Genomic DNA, 24,659 nt, shown 5'->3' on the forward strand with positions numbered 1-24,659 from the left:
TGTGTGTGTGTCACTTACCAGGTAAGTGTGTGTCACCTACCAGGTAAGATGATGGCCCCAGAGGCCAGTGTGTGTGTGTGTGTGCGTGTGTGTGTGTGTGTGTGTGTGTGTGTGTGTCACCTACCAGGTAAGATGATGGCCCCAGAGGCCAGTAGTTCTGGGTTGACCTCTGACACCAGGTTGGGGAGGTGACAGTTAGGGGGTGACCCTGGGGCTGGGGCCAGCTGGATGAGGACTTCATTAGAAGGTTTGGGGGGGTGATGGTGTGACTGTGCTCCATCTTGACTGTGCCGCCTGGGGTTAGTGCTGGTGCCACCTTCATGGATCACTAAAGAGAACCAAGACAAAAATTGTATAATTTCAGACAGTATGCTGCTGTTAAAAATGTTATAATTTCAGACAGTATGCTGCTGTTAAAATCATTTCAGACAGTACGCTACTGTTAAAATCATTTCAGACAGTATGCTGCTGTTAAAAATGGTATCATTTCAGACAGTATGCTACTGTTAAAATCATTTCAGACAGTACGCTACTGTTAAAATCATTTCAGACAGTATGCTGCTGTTAAAAATGGTATAATTTCAGACAGTATGCTGCTGTTAAAAATGGTATCATTTCAGACAGTATGCTACTGTTAAAATCATTTCAGACAGTATGCTGCTGTTAAAATCATTTCAGACAGTACGCTACTGTTAAAATCATTTCAGACAGTATGCTGCTGTTAAAAATGGTATAATTTCAGACAGTATGCTGTTGTTAAAAATGGTATAATTTCAGACAGTATGCTGTTGTTAAAAATGGTATCATTTCAGACAGTATGCTGTTGTTAGAAATGGTATCATTTCAGACAGTATGCTGTTGTTAAAAATGGTATAAGTTCAGCACCTGTGCTGATGTTAGTGTCTATTGTTCAAACTGTGGAATGAAAACCCCGGTCTGAATACCGATTCATTATAATCACTCTATTTATTGTTCAACAAAATGACCACAGAAAGAGGTCATCATTTCACCTCAATGTGTACATCTCTTACATCATAAACCTAAAACCACTATAAACATCATTCAACCTACTTTAATTAGGAATCAAACCAGAAAAAGATAAAAACACCTACAAGGGGTAGATAGATAGAGGGAGAGAAGGAAGGGAATGAGGGAAGGAAGGGAGGGACCAAGAGAGAGAAGGAGGAGAGAGAGGGAGAGAGAGAGAGAGAGAGAGAGAGAGAGAGGGAGAGAGGGAGAGAGAGAGAGAGGGAGAGAGAGAGAGAGAGAGAGAGAGAGAGAAAGCGACAGAGAGAGAGAGAGAGGGAGAGAGGTAGAGAGAGAGAGAGAGAGAGAGAGAGAGAGAGAGAGAGGGAGAGAGAGAGAGAGAGAGAGAGAGAGAGAGAGAGAGAGAGAGGGAGAGAGAGAGAGAGAGAGAGAGAGAGAGAGAGAGAGAGAGAGAGAGAGAGAGAGAGAGAGAAAGCGACAGAGAGAGAGAGAGAGGGAGAGAGAGAGAGAGAGGGAGAGAGAGAGGGAGAGAGAGAGGAAGAGAGAGAGAAGAGAGGAGAGAGGAGAGAGAGGGAGAGAGAGAGGAAGAGAGGGAGAGAGGGAGAGAGAGAAAGCAAAATAGAGAAGGGGGATGTATAATCAGGGACTGCTCTTCCAGACTGAGTCACTGCAGAGACCAGGTGTTCCGTCTGACTCACTGATACCAGGCCTGGGTTCAAATACTAACTGAAATCTTTCAAATACTTGTAGCATTTGCTTTAGTCTGCCTGGAGTGCCAGATGGGCGGGGACTATTCTACTGGTTCCCTTGCACTAGGCAAACTCATTCAAGCCCAGCTAAAATACGTGAAATTATTTCAAATGGTATTTGAACCCAGGTCTGTCAGCTACTATAAAATAAAACTCTGGATCACAGACAGACTCCCAACGCCCCACTAACAGGAATGTAGCTCCTGACGTTCCCGACTGGTACCAACCACTGTTATAGCTTACACATGTTCTCCCTTTCTCCTATCCCTCTGGCTGGGGCTGGGTACGAGGCTGGCAGCTCTCACACTCAGCATATACAGCCCAGATCTGGGTTCATATTGTATTTAAAATGTTTTCATGGTTTCAATTGTGAATAGTCCTCTTCAAGATGGTCGTCTACCACTCAGGCAGAGGAGGCTGCTGAGGGGAGGACGGCTCATAATAATGGAGTGAATTGAATGGCATCAAACACAGAATGTGTTCACCCAATTCCAGCCATTACACTCCATTACCCTCCATTCCAGCCATTACACTCCATTACCCTCCATTCCAGCCATTACACTCCATTACCCTCCATTCCAGACATTACACTCCATTACCCTCCATTACACTCCATTACACTCCATTCCAGACATTACACTCCATTCCACTCCATTCCACTCCATTCCACTCCATTACACTCCATTCCAGACATTACACTGCATTACACTCCATTCCAGCCATTACACTCCATTACACTCCATTCCAGACATTACACTCCATTCCAGACATTACACTCCATTACACTCCATTACACTCCATTACAGCCATTACACTCCATTCCAGCCATTACACTCCATTACACTCCATTCCAGACATTACACTCCATTCCAGACATTACACTGCATTACACTCCATTCCAGCCACTACACTCCATTACACTCCATTCCAGACATTACACTCCATTACACTCCATTACACTCCATTCCAGCCACTACACTCCATTACACTCCATTCCAGACATTACACTCCATTCCAGACATTACACTCCATTACACTCCATTCCACCCACTACACTCCATTACACTCCATTCCAGTCATTACACTCCATTCCATCCATTACACTCCATTACACTCCATTCCAGCCATTACACTCCATTCCAGACATTACACTCCATTCCAGACGTTACACTCCATTCCAGACATTACACTCCATTACACTCCATTCCAGACATTACACTCCATTCCAGCCATTACACTCCATTCCAGCCATTACACTCCATTACACTCCATTACAGACATTATTATGAGCCGTCCTCCCCTCAGCAGCCTCCACAGGGTCATCTAATACCTGGTAGAAAGTAAAGCAACAAAGGATATGGCCACGCCCGGACATAAAAACATGACCATAAATGCCATTGTTCACACGTCTTCAAAGTTGTCAATGTGTGAAGACAGAGAATGTATAGATGGGGTGTCTCTGAACCATGTATGAGACGCGGAGTAGTGTGTTTACAACCATCTCTAACTGGCCCCCTTGTGTTGTCCTAGCCCATCCCCTCCGAGCCTAGCCCCTCTCCTCTGAGCCGAGCCCCTCCCCTCCGAGCCTATCTCCTCCCAGCCTCTCCCTTCCCAGCATAGCCCCCCCTCCCAGTCCCTCCAAGCATCTCCTTGCCCCTCCCCTCCGAGCCTAGCCCATCCCCTCCGAGCCTATCTCCTCCCAGCCTCTCCCTTCCCAGCATAGCCATCCCCTCCCAGTTCCTCCAAGCATCTCCCTGCCCCTCCCCTCTGAGCCTAGCCCCTCCCCTCTGAGCTGAGCCCTTCCCCTCTGGGCCTATATCCTCCCAGCCTAGCCTCTCTCCTCCCCTCCCAGCCTGTTCCCTCCCCTCTGAGCTGAGCCCTTCCCCTCTGGGCCTATCTCCTCCCCTCCCAGCCTGTTCCCTCCCCTCTGAGCTGAGCCCTTCCCCTCTGGGCCTATCTCCTCCCAGCCTAGCCTCTCTCCTCCCCTCCCAGCCTGTTCCCTCCCCTCCCATCATAGCCCCTCCCAGCTTAGCCTCTCCCTTCCCAGCCTAGCCCCCTTTTGTCCTCAGGCACTAAATGTAGTACTTCCTGTGTGACTGGCTGTGGCTGTGCGGCCAGTAATTCTGTTTGCAGCAAACTTCCTACATTGCTTTGTTTTGTCAGGAAGTTATAAATGTAGAGCAAAGCCTCTCCTGCATTGTACCCAGTGTAAGCCTGGGTTGTATACGGCGTTTCACAGCCTTCTAAGCCATCAATGCAGCCAGGACCTGGCCACACATTTTTCAACCACACATTTCTGTCTGTCGGAGAACGAAACGGTCTGGACTAGCAAATATAGGATGCATCCCAAATGGTACCCTATTCCCTACATATACACTGAGTGTACACAGCATTGAAATCACAAAGGGGACATGAATGACTGTACGTTTGTATTGACTGTACGCTTGTATTGACTGTATGCTTGTATTGACTGTATGCTTGTATTGACTGTACGCTTGTATTGACTGTATGCTTGTATTGACTGTATGCTTGTATTGACTGTATGTTTGTTTATTCCATGTGTAACTCTGTGTTGTTGTTTCTGTCGCACTGCTTTGCTTTATCTTGGCCAGGTTGCAGTTGTAAATGAGAACTTGTTCTCAACTAGCCTACCTGGTTAAATAAAGGTGAAATTATAAATCTATAAATACAAAATGAAGCAATGGTCACCACAGCCATTACCATCTCACATGGTGGATGGGCGTAATTCCATCCCTTCTCAAAGTGAGGGAGGGTTTTGTTTTCAGAATAAAGTCCTGAAAAAAGTCAGTTGGTTCACTGGTTCTCATGTTACTCAGGTGAATGGACCTTACATGAGGACAGGTTAAGGGGTTTTCCCCTGCATTCAGGCCCAGTGGAGGAGGGGGGCACAATGAATGCTATTGTACAGGAGGCAACTCATATGTCTGGGACCAGAGTCGAGCACAGCCCAGTCCCACATTCACTGGAAGGTCATCTCACTGTGTGTGTGAACCTAGCGGCCACTGTGTGTGTGAACCGAACGCCACTGTGTGTGAACCTAGCGCCACTGTGTGTGTGTGTGTGTCTGTGTGTGTGTGTGTGTGTGAACCTAGCGCCACTGTGTGTGTGTGTGTGTGTGTCTGTGTGTGTGTGTGTGAACCTAGCGCCACTGTGTGTGTGTGTGTTTCCCTCCTACGTCTGGTTGGTTACAGGATCCTCTGAGGTTTCCTGTCCACCAAGGTCTCAAAGGGCTCTAGGTTTTCAACGGCGCTAGGTTTTCAGTGGCTCTAGGTTTTCAGCGGCACTAGGTTTTCAGTGGCTGTATGTTTTCAGTGGCACTAGGTTTTCAGTGGCTCTAGGTTTTCAGTGGCTCTATGTTTTCAGCGGCACTAGGTTTTCAGTGGCTCTAGGTTTTCAGTGGCTCTATGTTTTCAGCGGCACTAGGTTTTCAGTGGCTCTAGGTTTTCAGTGGCTCTATGTTTTCAGCGGCACTAGGTTTTCAGTGGCTCTAGGTTTTCAGCGGCACTAGGTTTTCAGCGGCACTAGGTTTTCAGTGGCTCTATGTTTTCAGTGGCTCTATGTTTTCAGTGCAGCTGGGTTTTCAGTGGCTCTAGGTTTTCAGTGGCTCTATGTTTTCAGTGTGTAAAAATGGGCTTCAGCTTGGTACTGTTGTATTGCTCTGCCAAGAGGTCCTGGCAGGCAGAAATCCATCATTGTTGAGGGAGATACTGACATTGTGGGGTAGTTGTACTAAATACAGTTATGGGTTCTGGAATGATATGTTTCATTGGGCCGTATTTATAATCTATAGGACCAAGAGATTTTCCTTTTCAGGGCACATGGTCATGGTCTTATCTTTTACCAATCAGGGAAAACCTACCATCCCTGGGCGGAACTGCTGAGTCTGTGTTATTTCACGGGGTTAAATCAACTGAACTGCTGAGTCTGTCATTTCACAGGGTTTAAGGAACTCTTCCGGATTTTGGCAATGAAGAAGTTAGAGGTAGTTGCGTTAACTAGTGTTAGCAGATACACATAGACTTCCAGCCATTGCGCTAATGCTAGTTAGCATTGGCTCACAAAACGACCTCAAACTTCATTGGAACTGAACATAGAAAATGACAAATGGTATCCACCAGTTCATCTGCCTCTGGGGAAGTAGATAAAGGGCCTCGTTGCCAACATCCCAAAGTATCCCGGCAGGGTAGCCTAGTGGTTAGAGCGTTGGACGAGTAACCGGAAGGTTGCAAGTTCAAACCCCCGAGCTGACAAGGTACAAATCTGTCGTTCTGCCCCTGCACAGGCAGTTAACCCACTGTTCCTAGGCCGTCATTGAAAATAAGAATGTATTCTTAACTGACTTACCTAGTTAAATAAAATAAATCAACTCACACACTTTCCACATTTCAATACCTGGAAGAGGCAGTGCTTCATAAAACACTTTCACAAACCAACTCTTCTGGTGTGTGTGTGTGTGTGTGTGTGTGTGTGTGTGTGTGTGTGTGTGTGTGTGTGTGTGTGTGTGTGTGTGTGTGTGTCCAACACCACGTCTGAGCTGTTCCAGGGATGGGCCATACCTGTCTAATAACATATGAAAGTGCATCTACTCACAACCCCCTCCCCCACCACTACCCAAAAATCAGCACATGAGAACTACAAGCTGTCTCCTCATATCAACAGTGAGTCCACACAAACACAGGCCTGTAACCCTCATGTCAGATCCCTATTACTGCAGGTCATAATTACTCACTGAAACCACAACATTAAACCTGTCTGGAAACAAACTGTGTTTTCAAGCCCGGAGGCCACATCATTTGATACAGTGAGAGAGAAGCCGGTGTTATGATTCAATCTCTATTGGACCCAATGCCAGGTAAAGTGTTTGTCCAAACTGAAGACAACGCTTGAGTTGAGAAATCTAATCACCAACGCACTCTCACAAAACGTAGCTGTCTGGTTTAGACTTTTACTGCCTTTGTTGATGTTACATTCTAAAACCAACATGCAAACTGGTAGAAATGATGTGTTTTCAAAGGAAAAACTGGTTGAAAATATGTCTTTTCAAAGGCAAATATGGTTGATATGATAATTTCATGTCAACCAGTTTTGCCCACTGAATGGACTTTTACCTTTGACAAAGGTGTAGCTCCAACCAACTGAGCTATCAGTACACCTGACCTCACTCCTATTTCAATCAATACATATACCCAAGCAGAAGTCAAGCCCATAACCTTGGTCTATGCAGCATCTTAGTCCAAGCAGGCATCACTACAGTCCCTGGTTTGAATCCAGGCCGTATCACATCCAGCTGTGATTGGGAGTCCCATAGGACGGCGCACAACTGTCCCAGCGTCGTCCAGGTTTGGCCGGGGTACGCTGCCATTGTAAATAAGAATTTGTTCTTAACTGACTTGCCTAGTTAAATAAAGGTAAAATAAAATGTGGATCACTACATACCAGACTCCAGGAGCTAAACCCATAACCTTGGTCTATGCAGCCCATGTGGATCACTACATACCAGACTCCAGGAGTCAAACCCATAACCTTGGTCTATGCAGCCCATGTGGATCACTACATACCAGACTCCAGGAGTCAAACCCATAACCTTGGTCTATGCAGCCCATGTGGATCACTACATACCAGACTCCAGGAGTCAAACCCATAACCTTGGTCTATGCAGCCCATGTGGATCACTACATACCAGACTCCAGGAGTCAAACCCATAACCTTGGTCTATACAGCCCATGTGGATCACTACATACCAGACTCCAGGAGTCAAACCCATAACCTTGGTCTATGCAGCCCATGTGGATCACTACATACCAGACTCCAGGAGTCAAACCCATAACCTTGGTCTATGCAGCCCATGTGGATCACTACATACCAGACTCCAGGAGTCAAACCCATAACCTTGGTCTATGCAGCCCATGTGGGATCACTACATACCAGACTCCAGGAGTCAAACCCATAACCTTGGTCTATGCAGCCCATGTGGGATCACTACATACCAGACTCCAGGAGTCAAACCCATAACCTTGGTCTATGCAGCCCATGTGGATCACTACATACCAGACTCCAGGAGTCAAACCCATAACCTTGGTCTATGCAGCCCATGTGGATCACTACATACCAGACTCCAGGAGTCAAACCCATAACCTTGGTCTATGCAGCCCATGTGGATCACTACATACCAGACTCCAGGAGTCAAACCCATAACCTGGGTCTATGCAGCCCATGTGGATCACTACATACCAGACTCCAGGAGTCAAACCCATAACCTTGGTCTATGCAGCCCATGTGGATCACTACATACCAGACTCCAGGAGTCAAACCCATAACCTTGGTCTATGCAGCCCATGTGGGATCACTACATACCAGACTCCAGGAGTCAAACCCATAACCTTGGTCCATGCAGCCCATGTGGGATCACTACATACCAGACTCCAGGAGTCAAACCCATAACCTTGGTCTATGCAGCCCATGTGGATCACTACATACCAGACTCCAGGAGTCAAACCCATAACCTTGGTCTATGCAGCCCATGTGGGATCACTACATACCAGACTCCAGGAGTCAAACCCATAACCTTGGTCTATGCAGCCCATGTGGATCACTACATACCAGACTCCAGGAGTCAAACCCATAACCTTGGTCTATACAGCCCATGTGGATCACTACATACCAGACTCCAGGAGTCAAACCCATAACCTTGGTCTATGCAGCCCATGTGGATCTCTACATACCAGACTCCAGGAGTCAAACCCATAACCTTGGTCTATGCAGCCCATGTGGGATCACTACATATAGATGCCTTCGGAAAGTATTCAGGCCCCTTGACTTTTTCCACATCAATCTACATACAATACCCCATAATGACAAAGCAAACACAGGTTTTTAGAAAGAATGTTTTGCACATGCAGAGAAGAATGCGAGAAACTCCCCAAATACAGGTGTGCCAAGCTTGTAGCGTCATACCCAAGAAGACTCGAGGCTGTTATCGCTGCCAAAGGTGCTTCAACAAAGTACTGAGTAAAGGGTCTGAATACTTTTAATTTAGAAATACATTTGTGAAATGTTCTAAATACGTGTTTTTGCTTTGTCGTTGTGGGGCCTTGTGTGGAGATTGACAAGGACATTTTACATTAAAGCTGTAAATGTGGAAAAAGTCAAGGGGTCTGAATACTTGTACCGGACTCCTGGAGTCAAACCCATAACCTTGGTCTATACAGCCCGAGTGGGATCATTATATACCGGACTCCTGGAGTCAAACCCATAACCTTGGTCTATACAGCCCGAGTGGGATCATTATATACCGGACTCCTGGAGTCAAACCCATAACCTTGGTCCATACAGCCCGAGTGGGATCATTATATACCGGACTCCTGGAGTCAAACCCATAACCTTGGTCTATACAGCCCGAGTGGGATCATTATATACCGGACTCCTGGAGTCAAACCCATAACCTTGGTCTATACAGCCCGAGTGGGATCACTATATATCTGACTCCTGGAGTCAAACCCATAACCTTGGTCTATACAGCCCGAGTGGGATCATTATATACCTGACTCCTGGAGTCAAACCCATAACCTTGGTCTATACAGCCCAAGTGGGATCATTATATACCTGACTCCTGGAGTCAAACCCATAACCTTGGTCTATACAGCCCAAGTGGGATCATTATATACCTGACTCCTACAGTGTTTAAAACAATACCCTTGACAAAGACTCTATAATAATAATTTTCAGTCCATGCGGACCTATGAGACTTTTTGGTGCCATGTGGGACAAACCCTACATGTTATTCTAATCAGTCATGTTATACTAATCAGTCACATGTTATACTAATTAGTCACATGTTATACTAATCAGTCACATGTTATACTAATCAGTCACATGTTATACTAATCAGTCACATGTTATTCTAATCAGTCTCATGTTATACTAATAAGTCACATGTTATACTAATCAGTCACATGGTATACTATTATCTAATCAGTCACATGTTGTACTAATCAGTCACATGTTATACTAATCAGTCACATGTTATTCTAATCAGTTACATGCTATTCTAATCAGTCACATGTTATTCTAATCAGTCTCATGTTATACTAATCAGTCACATGTTATACTAATCAGGCACATGTTATTCTAATCAGTTACATGTTATTCTAATCAGTTACATGCTATTCTAATCAGTTACATGCTATTCTAATCAGTCACCTGTTATACTATTATACTAATCAGTCACATGTTATACTAATCAGTCACATGTTATAATAATCAGTCACATGTTATTCTAATCAGTCACATGGTATTCTAATCAGTTACATGTTATTCTAATCAGTTACATGCTATTCTAATCAGTTACATGCTATTCTAATCAGTCACCTGTTATTCTAATCAGTCACCTGTTATTCTAATCAGTTACATGCTATTCTAATCAGTCACCTGTTATTCTAATCAGTCACATGTTATTCTAATCAGTTACATGCTATTCTAATCAGTCACCTGTTATTCTAATCAGTTACATGCTATTCTAATCAGTCACCTGTTATTCTAATCAGTCACCTGTTATTCTAATCAGTCACATGTTATTCTAATCAGTTACATGCTATTCTAATCAGTCACATGTTATTCTAATCAGTCACGTTATTCTAATCAGTTACATGCTATTCTAATCAGTCACATGTTATTCTAATCAGTCACATGTTATTCTAATCAGTTACATGTTATTCTAATCAGTCACATGTTATTCTAATCAGTCACATGTTATACTAATCAGTCACATGTTATTCTAATCAGTTACATGCTATTCTAATCAGCCACCTGTTATTCTAATCAGTCACATGTTATTCTAATCAGTTCATTGCTATTCTAATCAGTCACCTGTTATTCTATTCAGCCACCTGTTATTCTAATCAGTCACATGTTATTCTAATCAGTTACATGCTATTCTAATCAGCCACCTGTTATTCTAATCAGTCACATGTTATTCTAATCAGTTCATTGCTATTCTAATCAGTCACCTGTTATTCTATTCAGCCACCTGTTATTCTAATCAGTCACATGTTATTCTAATCAGTTACATGCTATTCTAATCAGCCACCTGTTATTCTAATCAGTCACATGTTATTCTAATCAGTTCATTGCTATTCTAATCAGCCACCTGTTATTCTAATCAGTCACATGTTATTCTAATCAGTTCATTGCTATTCTAATCAGCCACCTGTTATTCTAATCAGTCACATGTTATTCTAATCAGTCACATGTTATTCTAATCAGTCACATGTTATTCTATTCAGCCACCTGTTATTCTAATCAGTCACATGTTATTCTAATCAGTCACCTGTTATTCTATTCAGCCACCTGTTATTCTAATCAGTCACATGTTATACTAATCAGTCACCTGTTATTCTAATCAGTCACATGTTATACTAATCAGGTTTTTCTACCTGTCTCCTCTCTAACACTGCTCCTCCTGTCTGAGCTGGAGAAGGCAGCCTCCAGGTCCAGCCGTCCAAAGCGCAGGGCATATCCGTTCATCAGCTTCTTTGGTGAGAAGACTCCACTGCTGGCCGAGCCCCCGGAGGAGGAGCGCGCCCGGTGCCCTTTGACCTGGGCTGCCTTGTTAGTCCTCTCCAGAGACTTGGAGCGCCTCTCAGCCCGGGTCTCCAGGGCCCCAGCGTTCCTCAGACCCCTCTGGAGGTACAGGAGAGGCATGCTGGGAGAGAGTCGGGGGGAGTCGGGGTCTCCACCCAGCCATGCCCTGGTCCCCCCTAGCCTGAGCCCACGGAGCCCCTGCTCTCTCTGGGTGGTGGGGGTGGAGGGGCTGGTACCAGGGGTCGAAGTTGGAGATGAGGCATCTTCTCTGGGGCTGAGTGGGCTGAGACCTGGGCATGCAGGACTGTGCTCTGGTCCTTCCTCCAGGATGGACTCAGAGCTAGAGCCCAGGTTCATGGGGTTCTGCAGGGCTTCCATGTAGGACTTCCGGAACAGTCTCCGGGTCTCGAAGGACACAGAGTCCCTGGCGTGGCGGGGCCGGCGCGGGTTGGGGTTACTGAGGTCGGTGCTGAACGACAGGGTCCTGGTCCTCTCTCTGGTCCCACCCTGGCCCTCCTCCCCCTCCCACTGGCCCTCCCCCGGACCACCACCACCCTCCCCAGCCAGCCTGTCTGTCTGTGGGCTGCAGGAGTGAGAGTCAGGAGCTGCTCTCAGGCTGTGGTTCTGGTTGTGGTTCTCCATCCGGTGAAGTCCCGGGTTGGGATCCTGTTGGGACCTGCAACTAGTGCTGCTGGGGTCCATTACATGTACCCGCCTGCTCAGGATAGCAGGCTCTGAGAAGGTAGAGTCTGCCCCCTGGGAGTGTAGTGATTCGTGGGAGCTGCGGTGGGAGTCCAGGGTCCCTGTGGATCCACTGGTACTGCAGGCGCTGAGCTGGCCACGGAAGCCCGTGCTGTCGCCCCGCGTCTGCATGATGGTGTCTGCCGTGCTGCTGACGAACAGAGGATTCACCACGTTCTTCCACGGCGTCCGGAACACGACGGTGCCGGTGGTGAGCAACCAGTTCTGCAGCGGATGGAGGTTGCGCTCGCGCGTCACATTCTGCAGGAAGTCAGCGGTGAAGACGCTGCCGTACATGCTCTCCGGGATGGGGATCTCTGCGATGGCCTGGCCACTGGCCGACAGACATTTTATGACCAGCTTGGCAGCCTTGCGGCCCAGAGGAACCACCTGTAGGTAGAAGTCTCCCTGCTTCAGACGGACCTTATGGAGCGGGGCGAGCTGTAAGACCACCTTCTCGTTGATGCAGAAGGGCCAACCCTCATGATAGAACAGCCGGCCGTGGAAACGCACCTGTAGAAGAAGACAATACTTTATTAACCCATACCAGACTGAAATGTGTCTTCTGCTGTATCCAACTCCTCTGATATACACGTACATACACTTTACAGATGTAAGCTCTTAATTTGTCACAGCAAAAGAATCCTGAAGCAACAGGATTTGAAAGTTTAGCCCATAATGTTGCTTGATCGTTGGTTAGGCTATTAGCTGGCCAAAAGTAGGTTACATTTAAAATGCAATACTGTTAATAAAACCATGTGTTAGTGTGGGTTTTTCAGCAAATTTAGGTAAATCAGGAAAATTATCAGCAACGAAAGAGTGATCAAATGATGACCCTACATCTGTAGATTATCTGGAGCAGTGTGAAACCACAGGGCTGCACCAGGTATAGAGAGATGGACAACAGATTAGAGAGACTGGAGCAGGGTGAAACCACAGTGCTGCACCAGGTATATAGAGATGGACAACAGATTAGAGAGACTGGAGCAGGGTGAAACCACAGGGCTGCACCAGGTATAGAGAGATGGACAACAGATTAGAGAGACTGGAGCAGGGTGAAACCACAGGGCTGCACCAGGTATAGAGAGATGGACAACAGATTAGAGAGACTGGAGCAGGGTGAAACCACAGGGCTGCACCAGGTATAGAGAGATGGACAACAGATTAGAGAGACTGGAGCAGGGTGAAACCACAGGGCTGCACCAGGTATAGAGAGATGGACTGCTAACTGTCTGAATCACCGTGTCTCCAGCCAGCCCAACCACTCACTGGACCCACATGATCACTTGGCTACGCATGCCTCTCTCTAATATCAATATGCCTCATCCATTACTGTCCTGGTTAGTGATTACTGTCTTATTTCACTATAGAGCCTCTAGTCCTGCTCAATATGCCTTAACCAACCATGTTGTTCTACCTCCTACATATGCAATGACATCACCTGGTTTAAACGTCTCTAGAGACTATATCTCTCTCATCATTACTCAATGCCTAGGTTTACCTCCAAGGTACTCACATCCTACCTTACCCTTGACTGTACACTATGCATTGAATCTATGCTATCGTGCCCAGAAACCTGCCCCTTTTACTCTCTGTTCGGAACGTGCTAGACAGCGAGTTCGTTTAGCCTTTAGCCAAACCCTTATCCTACTTCTCCTCTGTTCCTCTGGTGATGTAGAGGTTAATCCAGATCCTGCAGTGCCTAGCTCCATTCCCACTCCCCAGGTGCTCTCATTTGTTGACTTCTGTAACCGTAATAGCCTTGGTTTCATGCATGTTAACATTAGAAGCCTACTCCCTAAGATTGTTTTACTCACTGCTTTAGCACACTCTGCCAACCCGGATGTCTTAGCCGTGTCTGAATCCTGGCTTAGGAAAACCACCAAAAGCCCTGAAATCTCCATCCCTAACTATAACATTTTCCGCCAAGATAGAACTGTCAAAGGGGGCGGTGTTGCATCTACTGCAAAGATATTATGTCTTACTATCCAGGTCTGTACCCAAACAATTCAAGCTTCTACTTCAAAAAAATCACCTTTCCAGAAACAAGTCTCTCACCATTGCCGCTTGCTATAGACCACCCTCTGCCCCCAGCTGTGCCCTCAACACCATATGTGAATTGATTGCCACCCATCTATCTTCTGAGCTCATGCTACTAGGTGACCTAAACTGGGACATGCTTAACACCCCGGCCATCCTACAATCTAAGCTTGATGCCCTCAATCTCACACAAATTATCAATGAACCTACCAGGTACAACCCCAAATCCGTAAACACGGGCACCCTCATCCTAACTAACTCGCCCTCCAAATACACCTCTGCTGTTTTCAATCAAGATCTCAGCGATCACTGCCTCATTGCCTGCATCCATAATGGGTCTGCAATCAAATGACCACTCCTCATCACTGTCAAACGCTCCCTAAAACACTTCTGAGAGCAGGCCTTTCTAATTGACCTGGTCGGGGTATCCTGGAATGACATTGACCTCATCCTGTCAGTAGAGGATGCCTGGTCATTCTTTAAAAGTAACTTCCTCACCATCTTAAATAAACATTCCGTTCAAAAAATTTAGAACCAGGAACAGATATAGTCCTTGGTTCACTCCAGACCTGTCTGCCCTTGTCCAGCACAAAAACATCCTGTGGCGTTCTGCATTAGCATCGAATAGCCCCCGTGATATGCAACTTTTCAGGGAAGTTAGGAACAAATATACACAGGCAGTTAGGAAAGCTAAGGCTAGCTTTTTCAAACAGAAATTTGCATCCTGTAGCACAAACTCCAAAAAGTTCTGGGACACTGTAAAGTCCATGGAGAATAAGAGAACCTCCTCCCAGCTGCCGACTGCTCTGAGGCTAGGACACACTGTCACCACCGATAAATCCACTATAATTGAGAATTTCAAGAAGCATTTCTCTACGGCTGGCCATGCTTTCCACCTGGCTACCCCTACCCCGGTCAACTGCCCGGCACCCTCCACAGCAACCCGCCCAAGCCCCCACCTTCTTCACCCAAATCCAGATAGCGGATGTTCTGAAAGAGCTGCAAAATCTGGACCCTTACAAATCAGCTGGGCTAGACAATCTGGACCCTCTCTTTCTGCCGAAATTGTTGCAACCCCTATTACTAGCTTGTTCAACTTCTCTTTCGTATTGTCTGAGATTCCCAAAGATTGGAAAGCTGTCGCAGTCATCCCCCTCTTCAAAGGGGGTGACACTCTAGACCCAAACTGCTACAGACTTATATCTATCCTACCCTGCCTTTCTAAGGTCTTCGAAAGCCAAGATAACAAACAGATTACCAACAATTTCAAATCCCACCGTACCTTCTCCGCTATGCAGTCTGGTTTCAGAGCTGGTCATGAGTGCACCTCAGCCACACTCAAGGTCCTAAACGATATCCTAACCGCCATTGATAAGAGACATTACTGTGCAGCCGTATTCATCGACCTGGTCAAGGCTTTCGACTCTGTCAATCACCACATTCTTATTTGGCAGACTCGACAGCCTTGTTTTCTCAAATGATTGCCTCGCCTGGTTTACCAACTACTTCTCTGATAGAGTTCAGTGTTTCAAATCGGAGGGCCTGTTGTCCGGACCTCTGGCAGTCTCTATGGGGGTGCCACAGGGTTCAATTATCGGGCCGACTCTCTTTTCTGTACATATCAATGATGTTCGTCTTGCTGCTGGTGATTCTCTGATCCACCTCTACGCAGACAACACCATTCTGTATACTTCTGGCCCCTCTTTGGACACTGTGCTAACTAACCTCCAGATGAGCTTCAATGCCATACAACTCTCCTTCTGTGGCCTCCAACTGCTCTTAAATGCAAGTAAAACTAAATGCATGCTATTCAATCGATCACTGCCCGCACCTGCCCGCTTGTCTAGCATCACTACTCTGGACGGCTCTGACTGAATATGTGGACAACTACAAATACCTAGGTGTCTGGTTAGACTGTAAACTCTCCTTCCAGACTCACATTAAGCATCTCCAATCCAAAATTAAATCTAGAATTGGCTTCCTATATCGCAACAAAGCCTTCTTCACTCATGCTGCCAAACATACCCTCGTAAAACTGACCATCCTACTGATCCTCGACTTCGGCGATGTCATCTATAAAATAGCCTCCAACACTCTACTCAACAAATTGTATGCAGTCTATCACAGTGCCATCCGTTTGTCACCCAAGCCCCATACACTACCACTGCGACCTGAACGCTCTCGTTGGTTGGCCCTCGCTTCATACTCGTCACTAAACCCACTGGCTACAGGTTATCTACAAGTCTCTGCTAGGTAAAGCCCCGCCTTATCTCAGCTCGCTGGTCACCATAGCAGCACCCACTCGTAGCAAGCGCTCCAGCAGGTATATCTCACTGTTCACCCCCAAAGCCAATTCCTCCTTTGGTTGCCTTTCCTTCCAGTTCTCTGCTGCCAATGACTGGAACGAACTGCAAAAATCACTGAAGCTGGAGACTCATATCCCCCTCACTAGCTTTAAGCACCAGCTGTCAGAGCAGCTCACAGATCACTGCACCTGTACATAGCCCATCTGTAAACAGCCCATCTATCTTCCTCATCCCCATACTGTATTTATTTATTTATCTTGGTCCTTTGCACCCCAGTATCTCTACTTGCACATTCATCTTCTGCACATCTACCATTCCAGTGTTTAATTGCTATATTGTATTTACTTCGCCACCATGGCCTATTTATTGCCTAATTCCCTTACCTCATTTGCACTCACTGTATATAGACTTTTTGTTTTCTTTTGTTCTACTGTATTATTGACTGTATGTTTTGTTTATTCCATGTGTAACTCTGTGTTGTTGTATGTGTCGAACTGCTTTGCTTTATCTTGGCCAGGTTGCAGTTGCAAATGAGAACTTGTTCTCAACTAGTCTACCTGGTTAAATAAAGGTGAATTAAACATACACTTCACAGATGTAAGCTCTTAATTTGTCACAGCAAAATAATCCTGCAGCGACAGGATTTGAACATTTTAGTGTTTATAATTTTTTTATTAAATTAGCAAAAATTTCTCAAAACCTGTTTTTGGCTTTGTCATTATGGTATTGCTTGTCGATTGATGAAGATTTTTTTAAATACATTTTAGAATAAAGCTGTAACGTAACCAAATGTGTAAAAAGTCCAGAGGTCTGAATACTTCCTGAATGCAGTGTAAATGGCTCAAACATACATTCCACTTTTAAAGAGAGGCACCCTCTTTTCATAGCACTTGAGTGAATCATCGTTCTCTTTTCAACGTCATTCCAATGAGCTGATTCCTCAGAATCCTGGAGGCTAGCGAAACCTGCCCGTTCAGGCCCGGTTACTAAGCAACCACAACCCAAACTCCAAACTATGACACTGTCGTACAAAGAGCTCTTAACAGTAGAGAAACAGTACTCAGGGCTTATGTCCCAAATGGCACTATATCGTACAGTGCACTACTTTTGACCAGAGCCTTATGGTCAAAAGTAGTGCACTAAATAGGGAATAGTGTACCATTTTTTGTCTATTTCCCATTGGCTTAACTGCTGTATAAGTGAATGAAAAGCATTGAAAAAGCCAGTGTTGCCTGCCGACTGATCATATTGCTGTTGACACAAAGCCTCTCACACACGGGGAGTTTTTCTCAGTGGCTAACCAGGCTTAGATAGTGATGTTCATATAATGTTTACGTACCCTACATTACTCATCTCATATGTATATACTGTACTCGATACCATCTACTGCATCTTGCCTATGCTGCTCTGTACCATCGCTCATTCATATATCCTTATGTACATATTCTTTATCCCTTTACACTTGTGTGTATAAGGTAGTAGTTTTGGAATTGTTAGGTTAGATTACTCATTGGTTATTACTGCATTGTCGGAACTAGAATCACAAGCATTTCGCTACACTCGCATTAACATCTGCTAACCATGTGTATGTCACAAATACATTTGGTTTGATTTGATTTGAGGTAAAACTAGGAGGCTATGAGTGGCTATGAGGCTATGAGTGGCTATGAGGCTATCCATCACAGTGTAATCACAGCAGATGAATACAGAGGAATAGGCTGTGTGGCTATAAGGCTATCCATCACAGTGTAATCACAGCAGATGAATACAGAGGAATAGGGTTTCAGGGCCTTTGGTCATGGAGACATGGAGCCCTCTCTAACCCACAGCAATTAAAGCTGCTGGGAGAGCCAGGATTAGATTACAACCTGGACCCCTGAGCCTAGGGATGGTAGCTAGGCTCTCAGGCAGACCACAGTTTCCTCTCTGTTTCGGTCTCTTTTCAGAGCAGGAGGGCCGGGTGTGTGTCCCAAATGACATCCTATTCCCCATATAGTACACTACGTTTGACCTGGTAGTGCATTATGTAGGCCATAAGGTGTGATTTGGGGCTCAACCTCTGTCTCCTTCCAGAGTTTTCTCTCTGTTTCTGTGTGGCTCCAGAGCAGAATGGCTGCATGGCTTTCTGTCTGATTTCTATGAACAATGATCCATTCTGTCTCTCTCTGTTGTTCCCCCTCACCCTCTCAGCAGAGGTATTTCACACTCATCTCTCTCTCTCTCTATATATATATATATATATATATATATATTTCTTTTTTCTTTCACATTATCTCTCCCCCTCTCTCTATATATATTTTCACATTATCTCTCCCTCTCTCTATATATATATATTTTCACATTATCTCTCTCTCTCTCTCTCCATTCTCTCTCCTGTCTTGTTTGTTGTCTGTCACCAGGTGGTGTCTATAATGGTGTGTATTAGTGATCTGTGTTGTAATGGTGTCTATAATGGTGTATATTAGTGGTCTGTGTTGTAATGATGTCTATAATGGTGTCTATAATGATGTGTATTAGTGTTCTGTGTTGTAATGGTGTCTATAATGGTGTGTATTAGTGTTCTGTGTTGTAATGGTGTGTATTAGTGTTCTGTGTTGTAATGGTGTCTATAATGGTGTATATTAGTGTTCTGTGTTGTAATGGTGTCTATAATGATGTGTATTAGTGTTCTGTGTTGTAATGGTGTCTATAATGGTGTGTATCTGTGTTTAGATTAGAGCTGATTAAAATAGTAATAGTAATAATGATGGGAGTCTTTTGGCCAGACTTTATAGTCTCTGTCTGTCTGCTCCACTTTATAGTTGATCTCTGGGTTCAGTTTATTTCCTTCCTCTCTGTCTTTTCTCAGCCTTATAGCCCCATGATGTCTCTTCAGTGAGACTAAAGTCAGAAGAGATCAAGGTTCACATAGAGCATCTCACTCCAAAGCTCCAATAGTTCTACAAGAAAGGGAAGCTGCCTGTGTTACGTTTCCAAAGCATTTATACTCACTTCAAAACTTCCTGAACTCTGTTGCTTTGTAGAGTACTCTCTCTCTCTCCCCCTCCCTCCCTCTCTCTCTCTCTCCCTCCCTCTCCCTCCCTCCCTCCCTCTCCCTCCCTCCCTCTCCCTCTCTCTCTCTCTCTCTCTCTCTCTCTCTCTCTCTCTCTCTCTCTCTCTCTCTCTCTCTCCCCCTCCCTCCCTCTCCCTCCCTCCCTCTCTCTCTCTCTCTCTCTCCCCCTCCCTCTCTCTCTCTCTCTCTCTCTCTCTCTCTCTCCTTCTCTCTCCTTCTCTCTCTCTCTCTCTCTCCCCCTCCCTCCCTCCCTCCCTCTCTCTCTCTCTCTCTCCCTCTCACCATACCACCCCTCCACTCACACAAGTCTCTTGTTGGATGCTCTGCAGGATCCTCTTGGCAGGAAGTAAGAAGTCGATGAGGCATCGGAGTCCGTCCCCACGGTACTGTCTCTCCACCACGCTGAACAGCTGCCACAGGACGGTGGACGCGGTGGCACTGAATGGAGGGTACAGCGCAGACAGGGTGCTCTGGATACAACTGTCCAGAGACTCAGAGTCCTGTAGGGGCAGAGGAGAGGAGGGGAGAGGTGGATTAGATACAGTCCTTTCTGGGGAGAGGAGAGGAGGAGAGGAGTAGGAGAGGAGAGGTGGATTAGATACAGTCCTGCCTGGGGAGAGGAGAGGAGGGGAGAAGTGGAATAGATACAGTCCTTTCTGGGGAGAGGAGAGGAGGAGAGGAGTAGGAGAGGAGAGGTGGATTAGATACAGTCCTGCCTGGAGAGAGGAGAGGAGGGGAGAGGTGGATTAGATACAGTCCTGCCTGGGGAGAGGAGAGGAGGGGAGAAGTGGAATAGATACAGTCCTTTCTGGGGAGAGGAGAGGAGGAGAGGAGTAGGAGAGGAGAGGTGGATTAGATACAGTCCTGCCTGGGGAGAGGAGAGGAGAGGTGGATTAGATACAGTCCTGCCTGGGGAGAGGAGAGGAGTAGGAGAGGAGGAGAGGAGTAGGAGAGGAGGAGAGGAGGAAAGAGGAGAGGAGGAAAGAGGAGAGGAGGAGGAGAGGAGTAGGAGAGGAGGAGAGGAGTAGGAGAGGAGGAGAGGAGGAGGAAAGAGGAGAGGAGTAGGAGAGGAGGAGAGGAGGAGGAGAGGAGGAGGAGAGAAGGAAAGAGGAGAGGAGGAGGAGAGGAGGAGGAGAGGAGGAGAGGAGGAGGAGAGGAGGAGAGGAGGAGGAGAGGAGGAAAGAGGAGAGGAGGAGGAGAGGAGGAAAGAGGAGAGGAGGAGGAGAGGAGGAAAGAGGAGAGGAGGAGGAGAGGAGGAAAGAGGAGAGGAGGAGGAAGACAGAGGAGAGATTACAGAGCAGACAGGGGCTCTGGATACAACTGTCCAGAACTCAGTCCTGGTAGACATGGTTACATTATTGTCCACGGAGGTCAAATGGATGTCACATGGCTAAAGAGACAGGGGGCAAAGAAAGATATATATATATATAGAGAGAGAGAGAGAGAGAGAGAGAAACAGAGAGTTTTTACAAATATAGTTAGTTCACCTGTCCCCTTCATGATGTAATGATGAAGCTCATAGATCAGCCGTTGGTAATGAACATGTGCAGACATTGGCAGGTTTTATCTAAGCTACTGTACGTATGAAAAGTGTTCCTTGCTTGAGGCCAACATTCAGCATAAAGACTTCTTATATAACGTGTGCACACCCACAGTGCACACCCACAGTGCACACCCACAGTGAAAACACTTTGGCACAACACTGAGATATTGTCGTCACTGACCTTATCATGGCACAAAAATCCCAACGCTTATAATAAATCCTGCAATACCCTCAGACGAACCATCAAACAGGCAAAGCGTCAATACAGGACTAAGATGGAATCCTACTACACCGGCTCTGATGCTCGTTGGATGTGGCAGGGCTTGCAAACTATTTACAGAATTACAAAGGGAGACCCAGCCGCGAGCTGCCCAGTAACACGAGCCTACCAGATGAGCTAAATGCTTTTTATGCTCGCTTCAAGGCAAGCAAACACTGAAGCATGCATGAGAGCACCAGCTGTTCCGGACGACTGTGTGATCACGCTCTCCGTAGCTGATGTCAACAAGACCTTTAAATGGGTCAACATTCACAAAGCCATGGGGCCAGACAGATTACCAGGGCGTGTACTGAAAGCATGAGCAGACCAACTGGCAAGAGTCTTCACTGACATATTCAACCTCTCCCTGACCCAGTCTGTAACACCTACATGTTTCAAACAGACCACCATAATCCCTGTGCCCAAGAAAGCGAAGGTAACCTGCCTAAATGATTACTGCCCCGTAGCACTCACGTCGGTAGCATTTCCACAAGCTTTTCGCTACACTCGCATTAACATCTGCTAACCATGTGTATGTGACTAATTCAATTTAATTTGGTAGCCATGAAGTGCTTTGGAAGGCTGGTCATGGCTGACATCAACACCATCATGCCGGATACCCTAGACCCACTCCAATTCACATACCACCCCAACAGATCCACAGATGACTCAATCTCAATCGCACTCCACACTTTCCCACCTGGACAAGAGGAAAAACCTATGTGAGAATGCTGTTCATTGACTAGAGCTCAGCGTTCAACACCATAGTCTCCTCAAAGCTCATGACTAAGCTAAGGACCTTGGGACTAAACACCTCCTACGACTGTGTGGCTAAGCACGGACTCCAACACCATCATTAAGTTTGCTGACGACACAACAGTGGTAGGCCTGATCACCGACAACAACGAGACAGCCTATAGGGAGGAGGTCAGACTCCTGGCAGTTTGGTGCCAGGACAACAACTGCTCCCTCAATTGTGAGCAAGACAAAGGAGCTGATCGTGGACTACAGGAAAAGGAGAGCCGAACAGTCCCCCATTAACATTGACGGCGCTGTAGTGGAGCGGGTCGAGAGTTTCAAGGTCCTTGGTGTCCACATCACCAAACAAACTATCATGGTCCAAAACACACCAAGACAGTCATGAAGAGGGCACGACAACACTTTTTCCCCTCAGGAGACTGAAAAAGTTTGGCATGGGTCCCCAGATCCTCAAAAAGTTCTACAGCTGCACACATTGAGAGCATCCTGGACCGGTTGCATCACCGCCTGGTATGGTAACTGCTCAGTATCTGACCGTAAGGTGCTACAGAGGGTAATGCGTATGACCCAGTACATCACTGGGGCCAAGCTTCCTGCCATCCAGGACCTTTATACTAGGCGGTGTCAGAGGAAGGCCAAATAATTGTCAAAGACTCCAGTCCCCCAAGTCATAGACTGTTCTCTCTGCTATCGCACGGCGAGCTGTAAGTCTAGGTCCAAAAGGCCCCTTAACAGATTCTACCGCCAAGCATAAGACTGCTGAACAATGAATCACTTTACCCCTACCTACATGTACAAATGACCTTGACTAACCTGTACCTCCGCACATTGACTCGGTACCGGTACCCCCTGTATATAGCCTCCACATTGACTCGGTACCGGTACCCCCTGTATATAGCCTCGTTATTGTTATTTTATTGTGTTATTTCATTTCATTTTTAACTTTAGTTTATTTAGTAAATATTTTCTTAACTCTATTTCTTGAACTACATTGTTGATTTACTCTCAACCTGCTCAGTTTTCCACCACTAAACACCAAAATATTGACTGGAACAGCAGAACCAGTTTACCTGCTTTTACACCATGATTTGACTATTAGATGTTCAATGGTTCTTCTGACTCTTTTTTTAAAGGAATCGTTTCACCATATTCAAATGTTCAGTTCCCTTAACAGGTTGTTTTTGAACCTGTTTAACTAATAACTCATCATTTCCAGAAATGACTTTGTCAAAGCAACACAATAATGAGGTGAAGATCTTCCTAGAAGTCACAGAGGGAACTCTTCTACAGGTCTTTATTTACAGTATATAGAAACATCTGGTTTATAGAATTGTCCATGTGGTCAAGTCACAGAGGGAACTCTTCTACAGGTCTTTATTTACAGTATATAGAAACATCTGGTTTATAGAATTGTCCATGTGGTCAAGTCACAGAGGGAACTCTTCTACAGGTCTTTATTTACAGTATATAGAAACATCTGGTTTATAGAATTGTCCATGTGGTCAAGTCACAGAGGGAACTCTTCTACAGGTCTTTATTTACAGTATATAGAAACATCTGGTTTATAGAATTGTCCATGTGGTCAAGTCACAGAGGGAACTCTTCTACAGGTCTTTATTTACAGTATATAGAAACATCTGGTTTATAGAATTGTCCATGTGGTCAAGTCACAGAGGGAACTCTTCTACAGGTCTTTATTTACAGTATATAGAAACATCTGGTTTATAGAATTGTCCATGTGGTCTACAGTATAATAAAGGGAACGTCATTTAATATAACAGGCTTTTAATAATTCAATATTTGTGCACAATATCTACTTTAAATAACAAAGGGACACAAAAGCATTCATTTTGTGGAATAACCCTTAAAACAGCATAACAGAGAGAGTCCCTGTCATGTTTCTGTTTGGTTTGTGGGACCTCAGAGCTGTGACATACACACACACACCCTCTAACTCTCCAGGAAGTCAGTAGGTCGCAGGACACATCCTGCGTGATGGCCTTTCCATTAGAGACAGGGGAAACATCTGGACGGGTGACGTCATGGACAGAGGAGAGTGGCCACAAACCCCCGGCCTGGAAAGTCCAGTCTCTCTCTACCCCAGCCCTCTACCCTGGTCATCCCGCTCAGCATCGTGTCTGTAGAGCAGGGGCTTTTCCCTAATGAGGAGCCAGGGGATGTAATGGTATAATGTAACCTAACCCACTAGCAACAATAATGTTGCTGCTAACTACACCTGACCCTGTAACACCAGGGACCTGTAACAGCTCAGTAGTGTTAACATGTCATTGTAATGTCAGTGCTGCTAACTACACCTGACCCTGTAACACCAGGGACCTGTAACAGCTCAGTAGTGTTGACATGTCATTGTAATGTCAGTGCTGCTAATTATTGACCCTGTAACATGACCAGAGGAAAGGGTGTATAAAGACACATGACCAGAGGAAAGGGTGTATGAAGACACATGACCAGAGGAAAGGGTGTATAAAGACATGACCAGAGGAAAGGGTGTATAAAGACACATGACCAGAAGAAAGGGTGTATAAAGACACATGACCAGAAGAAAGGGTGTATAAAGACATGACCAGAGGAAAGGGTGTATAAAGACACATGACCAGAGGAA

General features: G+C 45.7%; 1 protein-coding gene across 1 annotated transcript in view; it reads right to left on the reverse strand.

Annotated features, from left to right (window-relative positions):
* LOC109882740 (pleckstrin homology domain-containing family G member 4B-like) overlaps window positions 1-24,659 on the reverse strand; it is a 91,388-nt gene that overhangs the window by 55,585 nt on the left and 11,144 nt on the right. Inside the window, 3 exon segments of the mRNA XM_031811860.1 lie at window positions 125-328; window positions 11,189-12,590; window positions 19,778-19,975. Coding sequence (XP_031667720.1) covers window positions 125-328; window positions 11,189-12,590; window positions 19,778-19,975 — 1,804 coding nt within the window.

This window comes from Oncorhynchus kisutch, unplaced genomic scaffold (genome assembly GCF_002021735.2).
Source record: "Oncorhynchus kisutch isolate 150728-3 unplaced genomic scaffold, Okis_V2 Okis02a-Okis13b_hom, whole genome shotgun sequence".
NCBI lineage: Eukaryota > Metazoa > Chordata > Actinopteri > Salmoniformes > Salmonidae > Oncorhynchus > Oncorhynchus kisutch.